The following is a 20,883-nucleotide window of genomic DNA, read 5'->3' on the forward strand; positions in this document are numbered from 1 at the left end:
GCTGTTGTACCATATCCACAAGTATAATATTTCATCTGTGATTACTTATTTTGTATGAGTTTCTAAATTAATATTGGTAAGAAACTATATCACTTTAGACAGTATGAAGTTATAGTTTTAATATGTCTTAATCATTTCATTATGCCAGGGCAACGCACAACTTTAAACACTAATGAAATAGAAGAAAATGATGTAAATAATATTTTTATTTTGTTAATAGTGCTTTAGTTGTGGGGGGAAGACATCCTGATTTTCTCTTCTGTTTGTCTATTGCCCTTCAATATCTCTTCTAGTCTGCCAATCCAAGTGAAAATAAAGAAAGGAATTTTTTAGAGTGATTTCCGTTTATTCAGAGATAGTGTTTTAAAACAAAACCTTCAAAAAGGAGAACCAATATACTTTCCCCTTTAATTCTTTTCTGCTGCAAAATCTTATAAAAGATTACCTACCAGGTATATTTCTAATAGTATTTTAAATTAGCTTCATATTTACTTTTGTCTTTTTTGTTTGTATTTGGAGTTTTTGTTTCATTTTTATTCAAAACAGATTTTTTTTTTCACTACTTGACAAGATAATATACTTCGGCTGCTTTGTAATATTAGAAAAGTAGTTCAGTAAATTAGGAATTTCCTTGATGAAAGTACTGAAGCCATCTGAAATGATGCAAAACTAACTAAAAGAAGAAGTGGAGTCCCAATCTAGATCTTATTCGAATAACTGAAATTAAGATAGAGAAAGAAACTTTAACTATCTTATTGTATAGGAATCTAATTTATTTGCCTGCACAGATTATGTTATAGTTCTGTAAATGCATTTTAAATTTCCCCTATATTTCTCTGCCTTTGCCATTCCTTTTTGGATAGTAATTTGATTTAATTTGTTAACTGCAAAAAAATTCTGCTGCTTGTATTAAAAAAACACTCCTCTTACCTTTTTAAGCAATTAATCAGTTGTTTGAAATGAGAAGTAAAAATATAGCATAATTAAAGTTATGACTCATCTCTGTGGCCTGATTTGTCCATGGTTTTGTTTAAGTGGCTCACTCTGGTGAACCGCCCCCTGAAATGTGTGTAAAGCTTTTGATTTTGCTTTCCTTGATCACTCCAGTTAAACTACATGATACATCTTTAGCCAAACCCCTTAACACAGTTTTGTCTATGTCAATTGTAAATTATTTTATATCATTTAGCATTTATGGTTATATCTTATCACTTATATGCAACATGAGCTATTTAGTGGACTCTTTCCCTGTAATATATAAAAATGCGTTTTTAATTGTAATTTTGTAAATTAGGAGATCATCCTTTGGGTAAGGTTTATAGGAGACTTTGTAACTGGATTTCCTTGAAATGGAGAGTATCCCTGTTGTGTTTAGTTTAAAACATCTTATTTTAAAAACCTCTATGTCTTATCAAAAGCTCCACTGCCTTAAGTGAAACAAAGAAATAGAGTTGACTCTAATAATGTCAACAAACAGATGTTCAAGCTGGTTTCATTATAGAAGGCAACCACCTCCTTAACCCTGACCACTCTGCTCTTTCATTGCAGCAGTTGTGGTTCTTGGCGCCAGGAAGTCGAGGGTACTTCACACAGCCTAAAACGTACTTCCTTAGAGAATATGAAGAATATAGTCTAATTTAATCCTCACAGAATTTTCAGACTACCTCAGTCTTCATCTCTGTTGTGGTCAGCAATCACAGTGTGAGAGAGTAAATCCCAAACATTTCTTAGCAGTCTCCTGTATTACAGTCTGCTTCAATATGAAGGAAAACTTTTGCAGCTTAATTGTCAATTTGGATTTTGATGTTTTCTTTTTAATTGCATTTCTTTGATATAAGCAAACATGAATCTTACTGATAGTTCTTTATGAAGTTTTGAATTATGTAAATACATAATGGGTAGAAGATACATTGGATTATAAGGGATTAATTTGTTGTGGTAGGAAAAATTATAAGGCTTAGTTCACCTTTCCTGTGTGTTAATGTCTTACTGAGGTAAGCTTCATTATAAGACAATGATGATTACGCCTGTAAGATATTCTTTCTTCCACATATAAAGGTGATGCAGCTGCATCCTCACTAGTAGTGCATACCTATCTGAGTTGTTTTTATCATTGGTAGTTATGGCTATACGAATGCAGCTACAAAGATTGTTGTCAACCAGACTAAGTTTACAGAACAAGAGTAATGACGAATACTTATATAGAACTTCCTCTGGGCCACTTTCTAAGTCCCTTACCAATATCTCATTTAAGGATGTTTTTAGAATACCATTGTAAGTATTTTTTACTTTTATATCCATAAACTTCTAACAAGTTGGTGTGATGTTATGGACTCTAGCCATCTCATGTGGCTGAGTATATCAGCAGTAAATGGAGGCATAAACAGCTATATGTGATCTACCTTAGAGTATTTCCTTCTACAATATGAGCAACAGTGAAACTAACTGAAAACTCTGTGAACAACTTCCATAAGGTCTCTAACCTGAATTCACCTATTTCCTGTTGTATTGTTAGTCTTTAAAATCAGCAGGATTTTACTTGCCCCTATATTACTAAAATACCCTTTGACGGAGTCTTGAGTATGTTAAAATGGAGTGTTCTGTAGATGTATTTCTGTTCTCTGGTGTCCTACACACAAACCCTTTTGGGGCTGTGTACTGTGTACTGTGAAGAGAAGAAGGATGGGTGCCCTGTGCTGTTAACCACACCTATAAAGTCTGCAGTGTAAGGATGTGCGTGTATTATGCCTGTAGAATTAGATCTAGTATGTTTTCTGGGAACACTATAGAATAAATATAATATATTAAAAGTAGTTGGTATGAGAATATTGTGATGATAAACAAAAGGGAAGACATGGTGCTCACATTTATTTACCTTTCAATTTTTAACCACAGGTATTAGAAATCCATCTGCAGAATGGTGTTCTATCTTTGCTCACCATTTTCATATTACCTATATTTTTTAAAACTAGTTTCTTAAAATTGTAATCAATTTTAACATTTTAATTGCAGTTGATAAAAAACTATTGCTGTATAGCCTTGTTTGTTTTAATCAATAGCATTTACATATTTTAAATTGCATTTAGGTATTATAAGGTCTGCAGTGTCTTGTAGGATTTGAGAAAGCTAAATATATGAAAATGGAAACTTACACATTAGTAAATTAGAAGATTGTCATTAAGGTAAACTTTATAAACAGAGATTCATAACTGGATTTCTTTGAAATGGAGAGTACCACTGCTGTGTTTAAAATGACGTCTTGGGGCTGGCCCAGTGGCATAGTGGTTAAGTTTGCGCACTCTGCTTCAGCAGCCCAGGGTTCATGGGTTTGGATCCCAAGCGCAGACCTACACAGCGCTCTTCAAGCTATGCTGTGGTGGCATCCCACATACAAAATACAGGAAGATTGGCACAGATGTTAGCTCAGGGACAATCTTCCTCACCAAAGGAAAAAAAAATTGACATCTTATTTGAAAGTGTTTATACACTACTTTTCAGGACTAAATTCCTTACAAAAACTGAGTTTTACTACTTTATTTCCTGAATTGCATTAGGAAACATTATGCAAAGAATGTCATCAAACATATACATTGTATCTTTTCATGTTGTTGAGCATTGATAGAAAAATAGGTGGCAGACTTTTGTTTGGTCCTACAAATAGTGGTAATTTAGTTGAAATGTACAAAGAAAATGTTAGAACCCTCTAAATTTCTTTTTAGTAAATAAAAGTTTAAAGACTTGTGAACTGTATTATGCAAAATTCAGTTAGTCATTATTCATATGTGTGTGTATACATTAAATTTAAACTAAATAAAAGCCTAGAGCCAATAAAAGAGTTCTGTATCAAAATAAAAGTTATGCTAAAGGCATGAAGTGAGGATTTTAGCAGCTGCTTCATAACAAATACCTGAGATTACTTTTGTTTTCACTTTTTCCTTTCACTTGCAGGAATATTTGAAATATTAAATATTCTTGCTCATAATATTTTGACAATAGCTATGACTTAGTGGCATTGGAAAACATTCAGTAAATAGCTTATGAGGTGATTCAGATGGTTGTGCTGTCATTTAAGGATCTAAGTGTAGGGGCCATGGCTGTTTCTCTCTCTTGTTAATATCTTGTGAACTGTTCCCAAATAGAGATTTTCTTCATCACAGGAATACTACAGTACTTAAAAAAAAATTCCACTTGCATTATCTCATTTGATCTTCATATCCAAGGTAAGCTTTTTCAGAAATAGAAATTGAGACTGGGGTTAAATGACTTTCCCAGAGTCATGTAGCAATTTAGTGGCAGAACTGGGATTAGAACCTGGGTCTTTGACATGATCCCTTCCCTTTGCTCCCCAGTTTACTGAACCCATTGCAGCTCTGGACATTTCACCATAAATAGATAGGATTTTATACATATGGGAGTAATATATAACATACAGAAAACATGAATAAGTTTTCCTTAATAATGAACAGAAAATTAGTGAGGTTAATTGCAGTAAGAATAATAGATAATATTTATCAAGTACTCAATGTGACTTGGTACTCTTCCAAAGGCTTTTGTTTATATTATATTATCGAATTTCTCTTATTGTCCTTATTTCACAGTTGAGGAAATTGAGGCACAGTGGTAAATGAAGTAAGATGATGATAATTTGAATTCTGAAGGAAGAGAAAATCTTTTTTAAGTCTCAGTAGTCTTTGCCTACTTTCAAATTGCAAAGGAATTTGGAGATAACTTAAAGAAAAGAGCATAGGGAATCAATATAAGATGCCAATTGTATGCAGTTATCTATCAATTATTAAATAAAAATACCTGGTAGTAAAAGCGATCATGCCAGGAGTACAGTATTTAAAATCAGTGGTTCTCCAAGTGTGGTATCGTGACCACAGCATCAGCATCACCAGAGAACTTGTAGAAATCTAAGTTCTTGGGCCTCACCTCAGACTACTGAATTAGAAACTTGAGATGAGACTTAAGCCATTTTATGTTAACTTGAATTAACTCATCCTAAGTGCAGTGAGTCTAAAAGCTTCAAGTTAACATACAATCTCTTGGCAGTGGTTATCCAGCTTTTAAAATATTTTTATCCCCAAGAATATCCTCGGAAATAATTTTAAGCAGTGAGCAAGCACAAATTGTAACTTTTAAGACCTATTCTAAAAAGCAGTTCAAAATAGTATGCCGATATTTGGTGTGAATTACAAGCTAGGGAACACATTTCTAATAGGTTACCTTTCAGTTAAATTCTATTTGGTTATAAGTGTTTCTTTGAATGTATTTGGGGGGGGGGTCTGGTGGGGATGTGTGAAAGATGGACTCCAGTTCCTCAGCTGAGCAAGAAAGGAAGATAAGTGACTTTTGTCTCCTGAGATTATCTAGTGCTGACCTTATAGAACTAGAGGCATGATTATGCTTAGGTTTTCTGACAGTATTATAATGTCCTCAGGGAGCCTTTTTGAGCCAGTCAGTTTTTTTCTCCCCATGTTACAGAAGAGGAATGGAACAGACAGGGAGTGTTTAAGAGGCTTGCCTAATGTTTTACAGGGTTGCAGTGGAGCAGCAGGGAAAGGGAAAAAATAATGAGACATCTGAAGACAAGACAAAGCTTCCCTCCATCTCCAGCCCCCTGCCCTGCTCTTTTATTCCTAACAGAGCCTGAAGCAGCAGGATGGTGATTCACAGGGTGAGGCATGCAATCCTCATGGCCCTCCTCCTCTTCTCACACGTCCTGCACCATCACCTCAAACAGCAATCACCGTAGCTCTTGCAATATCAGTTTTACTATTTTTATTTTGCTATGTATTTGAATATTATTATTTATCATACAATTATTAGTTTTCATTTATGTGCTTTTTATAAGGAACTATGTATCTCAATATGTGATTTTTGTTTTCTTGAGGTCAGATTTTTCTCCATCAGAGACTGATGTTGTTGATATATAAACAGGAGTTTATGGGGGAAAAGGGTAATATTTATCACTTTATAATATAGCTCACATTTCTGTAATGCATTCTTGTGTTATTGACAAATACCTGTGTGCCCTTTTTATGTCCATATGTGTCACGGAGGAGTGTTTTAGTACTTATGATCAGATAAATTGTTCTTTTTTTTCTGGGAATTCTGGGATACCTTGGCCAAATTTTTGACCAGTGAGAGAAGGAGGGTACAGAGGATTGGAAGAGTGGTCAGAGAAAACTTCCTCTAGAGGTGACACCATCACCTGAGTCCTTTAAAGGATAGGGTTTAAGAGGGAAAAGGGGTAGAAAAAAGGTGTTCTAGGTCAGGGGGCAGTGTATGTGGAAATTAGGAAATCAGACATTGCACAATTACTGTATGAGTTAAAATCAGCTAAATAAAGCTGTAGTATAGTGAAGAGTGGAAATAGCAAAGACCTGAGAAGTGTATAAGGCCCTTGGCTTTCTCCTGAAGGTTTGGGTAGCTATTGAAAGAGCTTAATAGAATAACTGGATGGGTTTTGCTAACTGTCTTGCACTTCTCAAGCTATAAATTGTGTTAGGATTGAATTGTAAATTTTTTTGAAAGAAGTTAAAAGGAAAGAGGAAAAGGGTAAAAATATTGAATGTAATGCCTTATTTCTCCATTTTTTTTTTATTGCACTGATACTTTTCCTACCAAGTACAGGTCATTGTGCTAGACACTGGGAATACAGTGGTAACTGCTGTTTTCTTAACGAGGTGATGTGTTGGCTATTTTATTATCTTACTAGAGAAGTCCTTTTTTGGCTACACTTCAGATTGGATTCAAGACACTTAGAATTCCAAGATTTTGATGTTTCCCACCAAATATTCATCATTCAACATATGAATATTATACTACTATTAGAGTTAGAAGTTTATTTAGAGCAAAAGATGCAGGGTACTTACCATATGTAACAATGTTCTGTATTTGCCCGTTAATGTGAGATATATAGAGTCTAAGTGATATTTCAGTTCTCTTATATAAAAGGTTGCTAATGCAGACATGCAGTTTTTTTAAACCTGGTTATTCAGACACATAGTTTAAAATTAAGGAGATAGCTGTATAGTTTCCATATTTATTTTGAAGTTATTTTTGTAGCTCAGTTCCAAGAGAAACTCTGTATAGGGATCTAGAGTCTAAAGGAAAAGAGGTATCTTCTTGGCATAGATTAGTCATAACTCTGCTTTTTAATTTACAATTATATAATCAGTGTTGTACCTGTAAACAATTCAAAATAGTAGTATGAACCTCTTATATTTTGGAAAAGTAAACATAGCTTACAGTTTTTTAGGTTTTTGTTTGGGTTGATTCACAACTTTTAATGTGTGCTTTGATATTTCTATATCCTAAGGATATTCTATGAAGAATGTATGTGTAGGTGCATTGATATGTGATTGTATTTCTTTACTCAAAGGATATTTCTTGTAATTCTTATTTTAACTCATCAGCAGTAAAACACCAAAAGGTAAACTTTTAATTCTGTTTTTAAAATGTTAGGAATTTTTTAAAACTTGGTGAATACGCTATATGCTTGAGTCTTAGAGAATAAAGCAAAGCTTGGTTATTCATATTGGAATTTACCTATGGAATCAAATGGAGAATATTTTTCTGTCATGCTTTGTTTGTATAGAAATTTTCTTTTCGTATAACCGGTTTGGTATTTTCTGGTAATTTCTGGGCTTGAGCTACTTCCAGAATCCATCTTGAGAACCTCAAAAACGTTTATGTTCTGCAAAAAGAACTTAGAAATAGTAGCCAGTATTTGTACAGGAATTTAAAAACTCAGCTTGCTTTTTTATGCTACCAATGTTCATGTAGAATTATCTCATAATACTATATAATTAAAATATTCTCATTGCTATTTTCCACATTTGTATAGTTGAATTGAGGTTTAAAAAATTGTTCTATTACTTTGGGGTGTAAAAAAAATCTATCAGTTATGTTCTGTAGGACAGTAGAAAATAAGGGTTTAGGTGCATAGTTAGGCATTTTGTGAAGGTTTTATTATCACTCTCAAATCCTATTATAGGATATTTCCCTTATTAGTAATTCAAAGTAAATTTCTAGTATTATATAATTAGCACTTTTAGGCTATATTAATCAGTTATTTATTGAATGCTTACAGTACCAAATACTAAGCTCAATGTTTAATAGGAAGAGAGAGTGATATTAAATTCTAAACCTTGTAGGTTTTGAGGATCGGTTGAAATAAGGTATGCAGTAGCATTTTGCAAACAATTCATTAGGTTGTTTCTGATTGCAAGCAACAGAAGGAAGACCTGGTGGAAACTGGTCTTTAAAATAGGGGTGTTACATCACATAACGAAAAAATCCAACAGTGTGGTAGAGAGTAGGCTCTGTTGAAGTGGGCTTCAGGTTTCTGCCTTCCCTCACGCATCAGCTTTGTCCTGATGCTGGCTTCTTCATCTTGACAGTGGCAACTCCAGGCCCTCCATCTGCGTACAGCATCCTCTAAAGCAGTACTCTCCAGTAGAACTTTATGTGATGATGGAAATGTCCTAAATCTGTGCTGTCCAATATGATAGCCATTAGCCATGTGTAGCTGTTGAGCACTTGAAATATGACTAGTGCAACTAAGGAACTTAATTTTTAATTTTAATTAATTTTAAGTTAAGTAACCACATATGGCTAGTGGTTACCATATTGTTAAGCACCAATATAAAGCATCAGAGATAAATTGTTCACCAGAATTCCCAGCATTTGTCCTAAAATTAATTCTGATTGTACTGGTTTAGATCAAACGCCTCCACGCCCAGAACCACTATATATTAATCATGGTGGTGGAGAGAGGATGAAAAGCGCTGATGGGCTTATTCTCACTAGATATTCCATCTGTGAGATGTACTTTAAAGCTGCAGTAATCCAGAAAGTTTGGTATTTGCATAGGGATAGACATGGAGATCACTGGAACAGACTAGACAGCTCAGAAATAAACCCATATGTATAAGGTTAATCGATGTTTGACAAAAGTACGAAGGTAGCTCAATGAGAAACGGAAAGTATTTTTAATAAATGGTGCTAGGAAAACTGAATATACATTAAAAAATACACATCATACATGAAATTTCTGTAGAATAGAGAGTTGTATAGGAGAGGAATCAAGGTAAGGAAGAGACAGACTGAATATAGTTGATGGAGCTTCTTGAATAACAGGCTGTGACATTTGGCATTGTCCTATGGGTGTTGGACAGCTGTTAGAGGTGTTTAAAAGTTTAGGTAGTTAAATAATTATTATGAAAATACTAATCTGTTGGATAATCAGCATTTTAAAAGAAGTTTATAGCTTTTAAAAATAGACTAAGTTTTCTCTTAATTGTAAGTTTTTAGTAATGTTGAGATTTATAGGAAGAATGCCTGTTCCACTTGGTTTAATTGGGGAAAGAAGATTAGACTGTGTTCTAAAGAATATGACATATTGACACCGTGCTTTTCTTAATTGATCTGTAAAAATTTGAGTGAATCATTTGTAGAAAAGGAAATGTTTAGAATTTGATCATAATGTAAATATGATCACATATTTTATGAATAATCTTTATGATCTTTAACAGTTTAGATTAAAATATTTTACCTAAAGTCACTTTATTATTTATCATGCAAAAATGACTAAATGACCAATATTATTATGAAAAGGAGTTTATGTGTTATAAAAAGGTTTGGAAACCCTGATCTAGTTCTATGCTTCATTTAATTGATTAAGGAAGCTGGAGTCCAAAGAAAGTAAAGGGCTTGTGCAAGGTCATACCAGTACATAATGACAACCCAAAGCTTAAATAATGTTCTCTTGAAGACCTTGGGTCTATCTCAGAAAAACTGTGGATCCTTGGGCAAAGTCTTTGCTAAATAGTGTTAGTATTCTTCCCAATAGATTCCCAAAGATCCAGCACACAGCTTAATAATGACTTATAGAATTGAACTGAAAGTGGTGTTGCTTACTTCAGTGTTAACTCATTTATGATACTCTTGAAACTCCATCAGATGTTACCCGAAGCTGATGAGGACAAAAACTAAAGCACGTTAAGTGGAAATAAAGCTCAAGAATGAAGGTGATGTGCTTCTCTTCACCCTGTAACACTGGAAACAATGCCTTTATTTTGTATCTCCCCATCTTCCACATCTACTCCCAGTGTATATTACTTCCAGCCCTTAGAGAAGTAAAGAGACTTAAAAAGAGAAAAGTACAGGTGTTTTCATTATAATGCAGTTTATGCATTCCTGAAAAATCTCACAAACTGCAAAACCTGGTTTTTTAGTTTGTGTTGGTTCTGAGCACCAACACAAAATAAAAAATAAATGGTAATTGAGAAGATAGCTTGAACTGCTCAGTGAGTCATCTTAGTGTAGCTAGTGGCTACCACAGTGGATATTAGAAATGCACAAAATTACTTGAATAGAAATGCTGGCAGCACTTAATTAGGTTGGAGATGTTGGAGATAGTTGGTCTTAGGACAGCGCAGATGGCAGTGTAGCAGTGAGTGCTGGGGGGGAAGGGGGTGTTGCTGTTGAAGTAGGCATGGGAAATAGTACAACCTGCAGCAAGGCTGGGAGTACTCCTCTGAAGCCCTCATTTAAAGTTTTCCTATAATCCAGATAAGTGCTCATGCTGTCAGGAGGACTTTCTTCTTTCCTGCTAAAGGTTATAATTGTATTCCCACTTTTCTGGCTCATCTTGCCTGGGAAAAATCACCAGTGAACCAGAGTGACTTCTTTATTACACTGACATCATTCCCTACTTACCAGTTTCATATGAGTGAATTTGCATTTCTAAATACCTCATAGTAGAGCAGACTGTATTTTTTTAACCATAGAAGTTTTTTTTTTGTTTCCTTTTCTAAAGATAGCATTAATCAGTTTATGTTCATCTGAATAAATGGCTGCTATATGAAAGAAAATTATTCAGAGGAGGGAAGTTGTATTATTCTAGTTTCTTTTGGGATGTAAAGAAAGTTGTTCTCATAGATTCCATTGGTTTTTGTTTCATGTAGTTCTCTTCACTGGTAATGTTAATATATATGGATATAGGATTGAATAGGTATGAATTCCATTGTGATTATTATTCATAATTATAGTAAAAATTTTCGGAGTTTTCAGTAACCTGCATAAAGTGTTTTCATACTACCTAGTATCTTTATAAATTATTGCCCCAGATATCCTTCACCATCATGTGCAGTTGAATGATCAGTCAGGCAGTTTAGTGTTACTAGGCCACTACAGTGAGTATTATAGACATACTTGAGATTAACTTTTTTTCTGTTCCTTTTATTGAGATATAATTCATAGACCATAAACTTCACCATTTTAAGTTACATAATTCAGTGATTTTTAGTATATTCACAAGTTTGTGCAATCTAGTCTGCTTTCTGTGTCTGTGGATTTGCCTATTTTGGATATTTCATATAAATGGAATTATACAATATATGATCTTTTGTGTCTGGCTACTTTCATTTTACATAATGTTTTCAAGGCTCATTCATATTGTAGCATGTGTTAGTACTTCATTCCATGGCTAAATAATTCTCCATTGTATGGATATAGCACTTTTTTAAATCCATTTATTAGTTGATGGAAGTTGGCTTGTTTTCACTTTTTGACTGTTAGGAAAATGCTTTGATGAAATTTGTGTACAAGTTTTTATATGGACATGTTTTTATTTCTCTTGGGTATCTCATTAGGAGTGGAATTTAGTCTGGGTTGTATGGTAGCTCTGTGTTTAACTTTTTGAGGAACTTGACAGTGGAATTCCATACAAATTGTGGAAATTTTTTTACATTTTTACATTTAATTTTTACATTTAACTTAAAGGTAATCAAAAAACAACTTCATGGATGTCGTTAGAAAACGCTTAGTTCACTTTTTCCTAAAAATGTTGATTTATTATTTCAGTTATGTAGGGCCTGGTTATCTGGACCAACCTTTCAGCTGAAGACAACTGAAAATGTTAGATGAATTATACAAAAACTTCTTTATAGCATCAAAGAGCTAAGGAATATGCCAGGCCAAAATCTCAGAAAAGATGAGAGCCTAAAAGGTAAAGAAATATTTAAACCTCTGGCTACCTTGAGTCATTTGCCCATCTGGATAAAACAGTTGAAAAACTAAGCTTCAGGTTTTGGTGGATTTACATTTGTGAGTCAGACTGGGACCTCAAGAAGATGGAAATTCTCTGCCTTTTTCTTGCTTGCAGAGACTGCAAGGAGATTTCTGAACAGATGGAGCAAAGAGGAGAACAAGAAAAGTAAAAAAAGAGAAGCTGTCTCTGAGAGGTTGTAAAACAAGTACCAGCATTGGGTGGGATCAGAGGCCAGAGTCATATAACACAAGAAGTCCAAGAAAACTAGTGCTCCAGGTACCTAGAAAAAGCAAATTTATATCCTTTTTGAAGAAAGGTGCCTTATTCTCGGCATCAAAAATCTCCTTCAAATAACCTTTCAAAACCATTGAGCATCCATCATACAAAGACGGCCAACCATAAAAGAAAACAAGGCACAATAAACAAAATTCAGCAAGAAATAGTAGAAACTGACATCTAAACATTTTAGATACTGTTATTATTATATATAGATTATAAACAATTTCACTTTCTATGTTTTAATAAAAAAGTTTACAGATATCTGCAAGAAACAGGAAACTATAAAAGAAGTGATATAGCAGACTTGAAGAGAATGAAATACTTCTAGAAATGAAAAAATACAAGAACCAAAACTTAAAACTTAGTAGACAGGGGCCGGCCCAGTGGCACAGCAGTTAAGTTCACACGTTCCGTGTCAGTGGCCCAGGGTTTGCTGGTTCGGATCCTAGGTGCAGACCTGGCCCTCCTTGGCAGGCCATGCTGTGGCAGGCATCCCACATATAAAGTAGAGGAAGATGGGCATGGATATTAGCACAGGGCCAGTCTTCCTCAGCAGAAAGAGAAGGATTGGCAACAGATGTTAGCTCAGGGCTAATCTTCCTCAAAAAAAACAAAAAAACAAAAACTTAGTAGACATATAGAAGGTATATTTGACATAGCTCTAGAGAATTGACGAACTGAAAGATAGAAGAAATTATCTAGAATTCAGCACAAAGAGACGGTAAGGTGGAAAATACCAAGAGAGGTTGAGAGAAAAGGAGGATTGGTTAGAAATTCTACCCTTAATTTAATTGACATTCTTAAAGGAGAAAGGGAAGAGAGAGAGAATGAGCATAGGGCAGAGGCAGTGTTTGAAGGATTGATGAGAGTTCACAATCCTCAGATTTAAGAAGCCCAACAAATCTCATGCAGTGTAAATAAATCTGTACATAGACATAGTGAAACTGCAGAAAATAAAATACAAGAGAAAACCTAAATAGATTATCTTCAAAGGAGTGCTGACTGATTCTAAACAGCAGGAAGTGAAATCTGTAGTCAATGAAATGATTTCCTAAATGTATTGGGAAGAAGGTATTTGGAATCCAACCTAGAATTCTACACCCAGAGAAAATATCTTCAGTGATGAAGGCAAAACACTATGTGTCAGCTTTGCAACTAAACCACCTCAGGGTTTTGAAGAAGGGGCTCAAACCAAGTCAGACTACGATGGTAAGAAACCAGTCTTCATGGGAAAATCAAATGACCTCCACAAGCTTCATGTGGACAGTGACTCATGTCTGTTTTATCAGTGAATATCAGAATCTAGTTGGATGCTCTCAATAAATTTTGTTGTATTAAAGAAGAAAAAAGAATAAAGGTAGATTAAGTCATTTGTGCAATTAAAAAGAAAAAGAGAGAGAGAGAGTGAAGAACGAACAGCCGGACAGCCAGGACTTTTGCAAATACACTTTCCTGACTTCACAGTACACTGAGAACCAACTCTATTAAAGCATTCCCTTATGTGTGGAGATGTGCAGCAGAATTACATTACCCCTGTTGATGAGCAGAGACTACTGGATTGCTGCTCTGTAGCCAGCTCTTGTGAGACAAGGGCCCCAGGTTTGAGGCGGAGGAGGAAAAGTATCATTACCATTTGCTGAAATCTTTTAAGTCAAACCTAGGAGTATCATAGAACTGGGTAAGTTAAAATTTTAAAAAAATTCAAAAATTTTTTAAAATTTAGAATTCCAAAAAGCTATAGCCTAAACATCACGCACTTGTTGCTGAGAAAGATATGGGTAAGATCATGGAAGAAAGGAGTCTTAAGGCAGTGCCTACAACGACATGTGCAAGAAATGTGCTCTGTTCCCACTGGTTGAAGTGGCTTCTGATCACAGTCATCTGTGCGTTCTCCGTTTGTTTGCTGACTGATAAATGCAGTTGAATCAGCTGAACTAACACAGTGTAGTGGAAAGAGCGCTAAACTGGATTATCAGAACACTTAGATTCTAGTTCTAGTTCTATCACTGAATAGCTGTGTGATGTGTGAGGTTGAGGTAGGTGAGTACTTGGATCTCTCCGAAGTTTATTATTCGCCTCTATAAATGCAGGAGGTGAACTAGATCACGAAGGTCCATTTAATTTCCTACTCAACAGCTATTGTAATATACTTTTTTGAGTACATAAAATCTCAGGTTCCTCTTGTGCCTCAAAATTTTGATGCAGTAGACAAATTTCCAGAAGTAGGTGATTTAATGAAATGTAATCATGAAGATATAGAAAACCTGAATAGTCTTATTGTCACGTTTACCACAAAGAAACCCCAAATACAGGTGGCTTCATAAGAAAGTACTAGGGGATTTTTAAAGAAGTAATGCCAACATTTCACAAACTGTTCCAGAGATTGGAAAAAGAGGGAACTCCCCTTTCTTCATTATATGAAGCTGTGCTAACCTTGGTTGCAAAACCAACAAGGAGAGTTCTAAAAAAGAAGACTAAGTCAGTCTCACTGAACATGAATGCAGAACTCCTAAATGAAATATTAGTCCACTTCTTTGAGTTCACATCATTTTTATTGGAGACGTTTTTATTTTCACGTTGTCCCATTTTCTTTACTGCTTGGGCACACACGTAGACTCTGTGTATCAGCCTCCCTTGCAGTTGAGAGTGGCCATGTGACTGAGTTGTCCAATGGAATGTAAATAAAAGCAATACCTGCTTCTTCCAGGCCTGACCTGTACAATATCTCCCTCATGATCTTCATACTCTCTCTTCCCTATTTGCCAGCCAGGTACAGAGAATCCAGGTAGGAACTCTGAGGTCTTGTATGTGGAACCAAGAAAAATGACTGGACTCTGAATAATCTCATGCAAGGCTCTCTGAGATAAAAAGACATCCTCAGTGGGCTTTTATGAATAAGAAGTAAACTTTCATTGTGTTAGGCCACTGAGATTTGTTTGTTAAAGCATCTACATTACTTATGCTAACTAATACAGATATTAAATCTAGCAATATATAAAAGGGATAATGCATCATGACTAAGTTAGATTTATCCCAGGACTGCAGCATCAACTTGACAGTTATCCTATTATCATGGACTGGAAGTCTCAGTATTGTATATATCTGTGCTACCTAAAACAATCTGTATAGAGTTAAGGAAATGCCAATCAAAATCCCAAGAAACTTTTTTTAAGAATTCAACAACTGGGGCCGGCTCCGTGGCTGAGTGGTTAAGTTCGCGCGCTCCGCTGTGCTGGCCCAGGGTTTGGATCCTGGGTGCGGACATGGCACCGCTCGTCAGGCCACGTTGAGGCGGCGTCCCACAACTAGAAGGACATGCAATTAAGATATACAACTGTGTACAGGGGGGTTTGGGGAGATAAAGCAGAAGAAAAAAAAAAAAGATTGGCAACAGTTGTTAGCTCAGGTGCCAATCCTTAAAAACAAAAACAAAAAGGAAGATTGGCAACAGTTGTTAGCCCACGTGCCAATCTTTAAAAAAAAAAAGAATTCAACCACTGATTCTGAAATATATAGGGAAATTCAAGGGTAAAAGACGCTCTGAAGAAGGATAACAAGGTGAGAAGATTTGTACTACCATGTCTTGAGACTAATTTTAAAGCTATACTAATGAAGATACTGTGGCAATGGCACAAATACTAAATGCCAAACATATCAGTGGATAGATAGATAATAGAGCTCAGAAACACAACCGTGCACATATACAAATAATTATGGCATCACAAATCAAAGACAAAAGAGCAAACTCTTAAAGCAATGGTGCTGAGACAAGGATATATATATGGGAAAGCCATGGAAGTAAACCTACCTCATGTCTTACACAAAGTCTACCTCTAGGAAGATTATAGACGTAAATGAGAAAGGCAAAATTATAAAACTTTTTAGAAGATAATATAGGAGAATATCTTCATGATTTTGAGATAGGGAAGGATTTCTTATACAAGACATAAGAGTTATTACCATAAAGGACAACTGTAAAGGAAAAAATTGATAAATTTGACTTTATTAAAATTAACCCATTTTCATCCAAAGACAAATGTTAAAGAAAATGCTGGGGCCGGCCTGGTGGCACAGCGGTTAAGTGCGCACGTTCCACTTTGGCGGCCTGGGGTTTGCCAGTTTGGATCCCGGGTGCGGACATGGCACCGCTTGGCACGCCATGCTGTGGTAGGCGTCCCACGTATACAGTAGAGGAAGATGGACATGGATGTTAGCTCAGGGCCAGTCTTCCTCAGCAAAAAGAGGAGGATTGGCGGCAGATGTTAGCTCCAGGCTGATCTTCCTCACACACACAAAAAAGAAACGTGCAACAGAGTGGGAAGTGATTTTCAATGCATAAAATTAGCAAAGGACTTATGTTGATTACAAATAAAAGAATGACTATAAAGCAATAAGAAAAAGATAAACAATAGAAAACTGGGCAAAGTGCTTGAATAGGCTCTTCACTAAAGAGAAGATCCAAATGGCTAATAGATATGAAATGTGCTTCATTTCCTTAGTTAGCAGGGGAATGCAAATTAAATCCTCATTGCAGGTAGAAAAGGTACATTGATACAACTTCTTTAAAAAGTAGTTTGGCATTATCAGTATAACTGAAGATCCACATATTTTATGAACTAGCAATTCCACTCCTAAGAAGATATCCCAGAAAAATATATGCAGATATGCAGTAGACTATGTCTGCAAAAATGTGCATAGCACTATTTTCATAATAGCCAAAAGATTGAAGTAACTCCAATGTCTATCTGCGGTAGAAGGGATGAAGTGTTTTTCCCCCCTGTACAGTGTAATACAATATGTAATGAAAATGAACAAACTGTCACTATGTGCAACCCTATGGATGAATCTCATAAACATAATATATAATGACAGAGGCAAGACAAAATAATACATTGAATATGTTCCATTCACATAATATTTAAAAATATGCAAAGCTAAATTTTATTTTTCAGAATATGTATGTATGTCATAAACCTATAACAAAGGTCCAGAAAGTTGTCATCACAGAGTTAGGATGATAATCCCTGTAGAGGGGAGAGAGGAGGTTGATTGAGGGAGATATTTAGGGTTCTGGTTCTGGTCTGTGTTTTGACCTGATTAGAATTACTGGTGTTCATTTCATAATTGTTGAATTTTGTATAAATTTTGATGCATTTTTCTTTATGTATGTTTCACAATTTTAAGAATTTTTTTTGTGTTTTCAAAGTGTCTAGGAAGAATAAGTATCTTTTAAAATTGGAAACAATTATTAAAAATGGGGAAAAGAACTTTTCTCATTTAAAAGAAATGCTAATAGGCTAGTTTAAGTTCCTTGGAACTTAAGACATATTGTTTCTTTTACAAGTACTCATTTATACCTTATGCTAGATCTGACTTATTATCCATTCAGCCAGTATTTGTGGAGCATTTATTGCTCAGCTGCTTCACAGAAATGAGATTTAAGGTGGATCGTGATATTGTGGATTGCTTTAATGGAACACCATAAATATATACCTCTTGAGTACTTTAAATTCCATAGTTTCACTTCTGAGTGCTGTGATTCTATTAGTTTGAAAGGGAGTTTGACAGTTACCATTATAAAATTGAGCATGTGTCAAAGAACATTTCAGTTCTTGTTAGGCAGTAGTTAAAAATGAAGCATGGGCTCTGGTAAACACTCAGGCAATATAGACTCCTGAACCCAAAGTTTAGTAGCATATCAAGATTCTGGACAATGCTGGTCCCCTGGGGTTTTTATCTGTTCTTATTTCAGACTCCACGTGGTTTAAATGTTTATTTAAACGTATTTACAATGAAAAATATCCTGAATACTAGCTATTTTTACTCTGTAAACAAACACCAAAGATTATGGTAACTTATGTATATATGTGTATTTGTGCATATATATATATTTACATATACACATATTTGTGTATATATAACTTCCATGGGGAATAAGTATGTCTAAAATTTTAAATGTATTATTTTTTTGCTGATGAGAGACTATAAGACAAAGGAAATCTGTTTACAATTAGCTGCCCCTAATTTATAGTCTATTTTGAAATATATTTCTTTAAGTTTATTGTATAAAAACAAAACCTGGATATACTTATAAAAACGTCTAAACCACATTGTTCTTGCCTCCTCAGGTTTCTTTTCCCTATCTCCTTTCCACTCTTCCCTTATTCTTTCCATCTCCAGTTTCGCCAACAGATTTAGTAATAAAGACTAGAAAATGAGAGGCAAATGTATGGGGCTTGCCTATCACTATTATATACTCATAATTCTGTAAATATTTCCTTGAACTTGAAAGATAAGGTTACTAATACTTTATAAGTAGAACAATAGTACGCATGGCCTAATGATGTATGTACCATTATTTGAATCAATTATCTTTGGCCAAAAACAGGAAATAATCAGTCATCTTACTTCCATGTTTGGGACCCTTTCTGGACTCTAGGTTGTGGAGGTACTAGCCTGACTTGTTTTAGGACTTTCGTGACGTAGATAAGGAGACTATTAATTTGTGACCTAAAGAATTTGTCAGTTTTCTTCATCAGGGTCCTTTGATTATAAGAAATAGAAATCCATTTAAAGTAGCTCAAGCTAAAGTGGAATTTATTGAAAGAGTATAGGCAGATGGCATCCAAGGCAGGAAGGAATACCTGGCTCCCTGAGGACCTGACACCATCTCAAGATCTACTTGGTCTCATTTTTGCCACGAAGGCTGGTTTGCAAGGTGATTCTTCTGAAGGCACAACTGATGGTCTTCATGTAAAAATAATTGATGTTCTGGGTCTTTATCCAATTAACCATTTTTGTAATCAGAGCGTAATTCCCAAATTTAAAAAAAGCTTCAATTATAGTACTGTGTTTTATGTCTCAGTAGGAGAAAAGATTTGTTGAACTGTGGGACCTTGTCTCAGTGCTAATATAGACTTTTTTTAAAAACTGGGTTGGTCCTCTATAGATGACATGGAGATTCCCTTGCTCTAGAAAAGTATGCCTTTTGTTTTTCAGATTTCCAAGTTTGTACTCGACCGTGCTGGGTTCAAAATAAGATCCAAAATCAAAACCTTTGGTTGTTAATTGATTATAGCTAACTGTATACTCAACATAAAAGAAGCCTTCTTGTACTAGCAATTCTGATCTTTCCTGTCCAAAGCTCACTGGAGAATCTCCCAGAAGTTTGCAGAATATAGGCTAGTCTAAGTTAAACTTACATATGAAATTTTTTTTGGAGTTCAAAAGCAGTCAGATATCAACAGTTTCTGTGGATTAACCTAGTACAGACTGTCTCCAGATTACCTATTATTTAAGTATATTTTGACAAATTCATAACTTTGTGTTTTAGAAGACTTCTGAGGTAACTTGTCATACCATCCTGATCTTGCTCTCCTTTAGTATGTTTTTTTATCGTGCAAGTTTTTATATTGATAAATATAAAACTTTCATGTGTGTGTAGCACCCTGTTTTGTCTAGACTCTGAAAATGTAAAGCAATCTAGATTTCAGGCTTTGGTTTGAAAGTTCGTAGATTAGTTGAGGACACTGCAAGTATTCAGAAGATAGGTAAATGTAATGTAACGTGTTACATGAATGTTCTATAGAGTAAGTGCTCTTAAAATTTTAGCATAGGAAGCAGGGTGGGGGTAGTTTCATGGAAAGCTGAGGTTAAAACTAGGCCATAGTGAGCCATAAAACAGTCATACAGATAGAGATAGGACCGGGTTTCAGACAAGTGAGGTTACATCAGTGAAGGGATTTTTGTGACTGTTAGGAGCACAGTAATTTTGACCACTGTGACTGGATCAGAGGTTTCAGGGAGGTTAGAAATGGAAAAAAGCAATAAAAGTAGGAGCTAGGCTTGTAGGTGACTTACAGTTAGACTAAGAAATTTTGATTTTGTATCTTACATCCGTTATTGCAGAAGAGGAATGTAAGATGTACAAAACTATCTTTTGGAGTCTAAGAAGAAAATAATAGAAATTCTATTTTATCCTAAAATATGCCTACTAAAAAGATTGACAGTCATTCACGCATGTAACTTGTAAAATATATGCATATTTTGGGGGCTGTGCATGAAATATATTTATAGATGGGGTAGATAATCTAAAAAGTTTAGAGACTACTGGTTTAGATCATAAAGAGCGCCATCAAAGATTTAAAATGGATGACAAATACAAAAGTTGTATTGAGGAGAAGTAAATCTGTAACAATTTATGAGACAGATTAGAGAGAGAAAAAAGTGAAAGAGGATGTAGTAGGAGTCCAGACATAAGGCAGTGCAGGCCCACATGAGTATAGTGGCAGTGGAAATGGAAATAATCTACAAAATTTGGTATTCCATGTGAATATGGGGAGACAACAAAGAGTGAACAGTAAGATTGCTTGCTGTGTTGACTAGAGAGGTAAGTCCAAAGAGGGGATCTGTATAATGAAAGATAATGAATTCTATCTTGGCTAAATTGACATAGAGATGTTAGCCAAATATCTAAATGGAAATGTACAGTAGACAGTTGGGACTATAAGTCTTCCAAGTTTCTAATTAGATTTGGAAGAAGG

At 35.0% G+C, this 20,883-nt stretch overlaps 1 protein-coding gene across 29 annotated transcripts in view; it reads left to right on the forward strand.

The window, feature by feature from the left end:
- MEF2A (myocyte enhancer factor 2A) overlaps positions 1-20,883 on the forward strand; it is a 167,639-nt gene that overhangs the window by 102,175 nt on the left and 44,581 nt on the right. For 3 of the 29 annotated variants that reach the window (XM_070619849.1, XM_070619860.1, XM_070619891.1), the window contains exon 4: positions 5,539-5,677. The exons of the other annotated variants lie outside the window; for them this stretch is intronic. In XM_070619849.1, coding sequence (XP_070475950.1) covers positions 5,663-5,677 — 15 coding nt within the window. In that variant the 5' untranslated portion in view covers positions 5,539-5,662. The remainder of the gene's footprint in view (positions 1-5,538; positions 5,678-20,883) is intronic. 29 annotated transcript variants of the gene reach the window in all.

The sequence above is a fragment of the Equus przewalskii genome, chromosome 1 (assembly GCF_037783145.1).
Source record: "Equus przewalskii isolate Varuska chromosome 1, EquPr2, whole genome shotgun sequence".
NCBI classification, from domain to species: domain Eukaryota; kingdom Metazoa; phylum Chordata; class Mammalia; order Perissodactyla; family Equidae; genus Equus; species Equus przewalskii.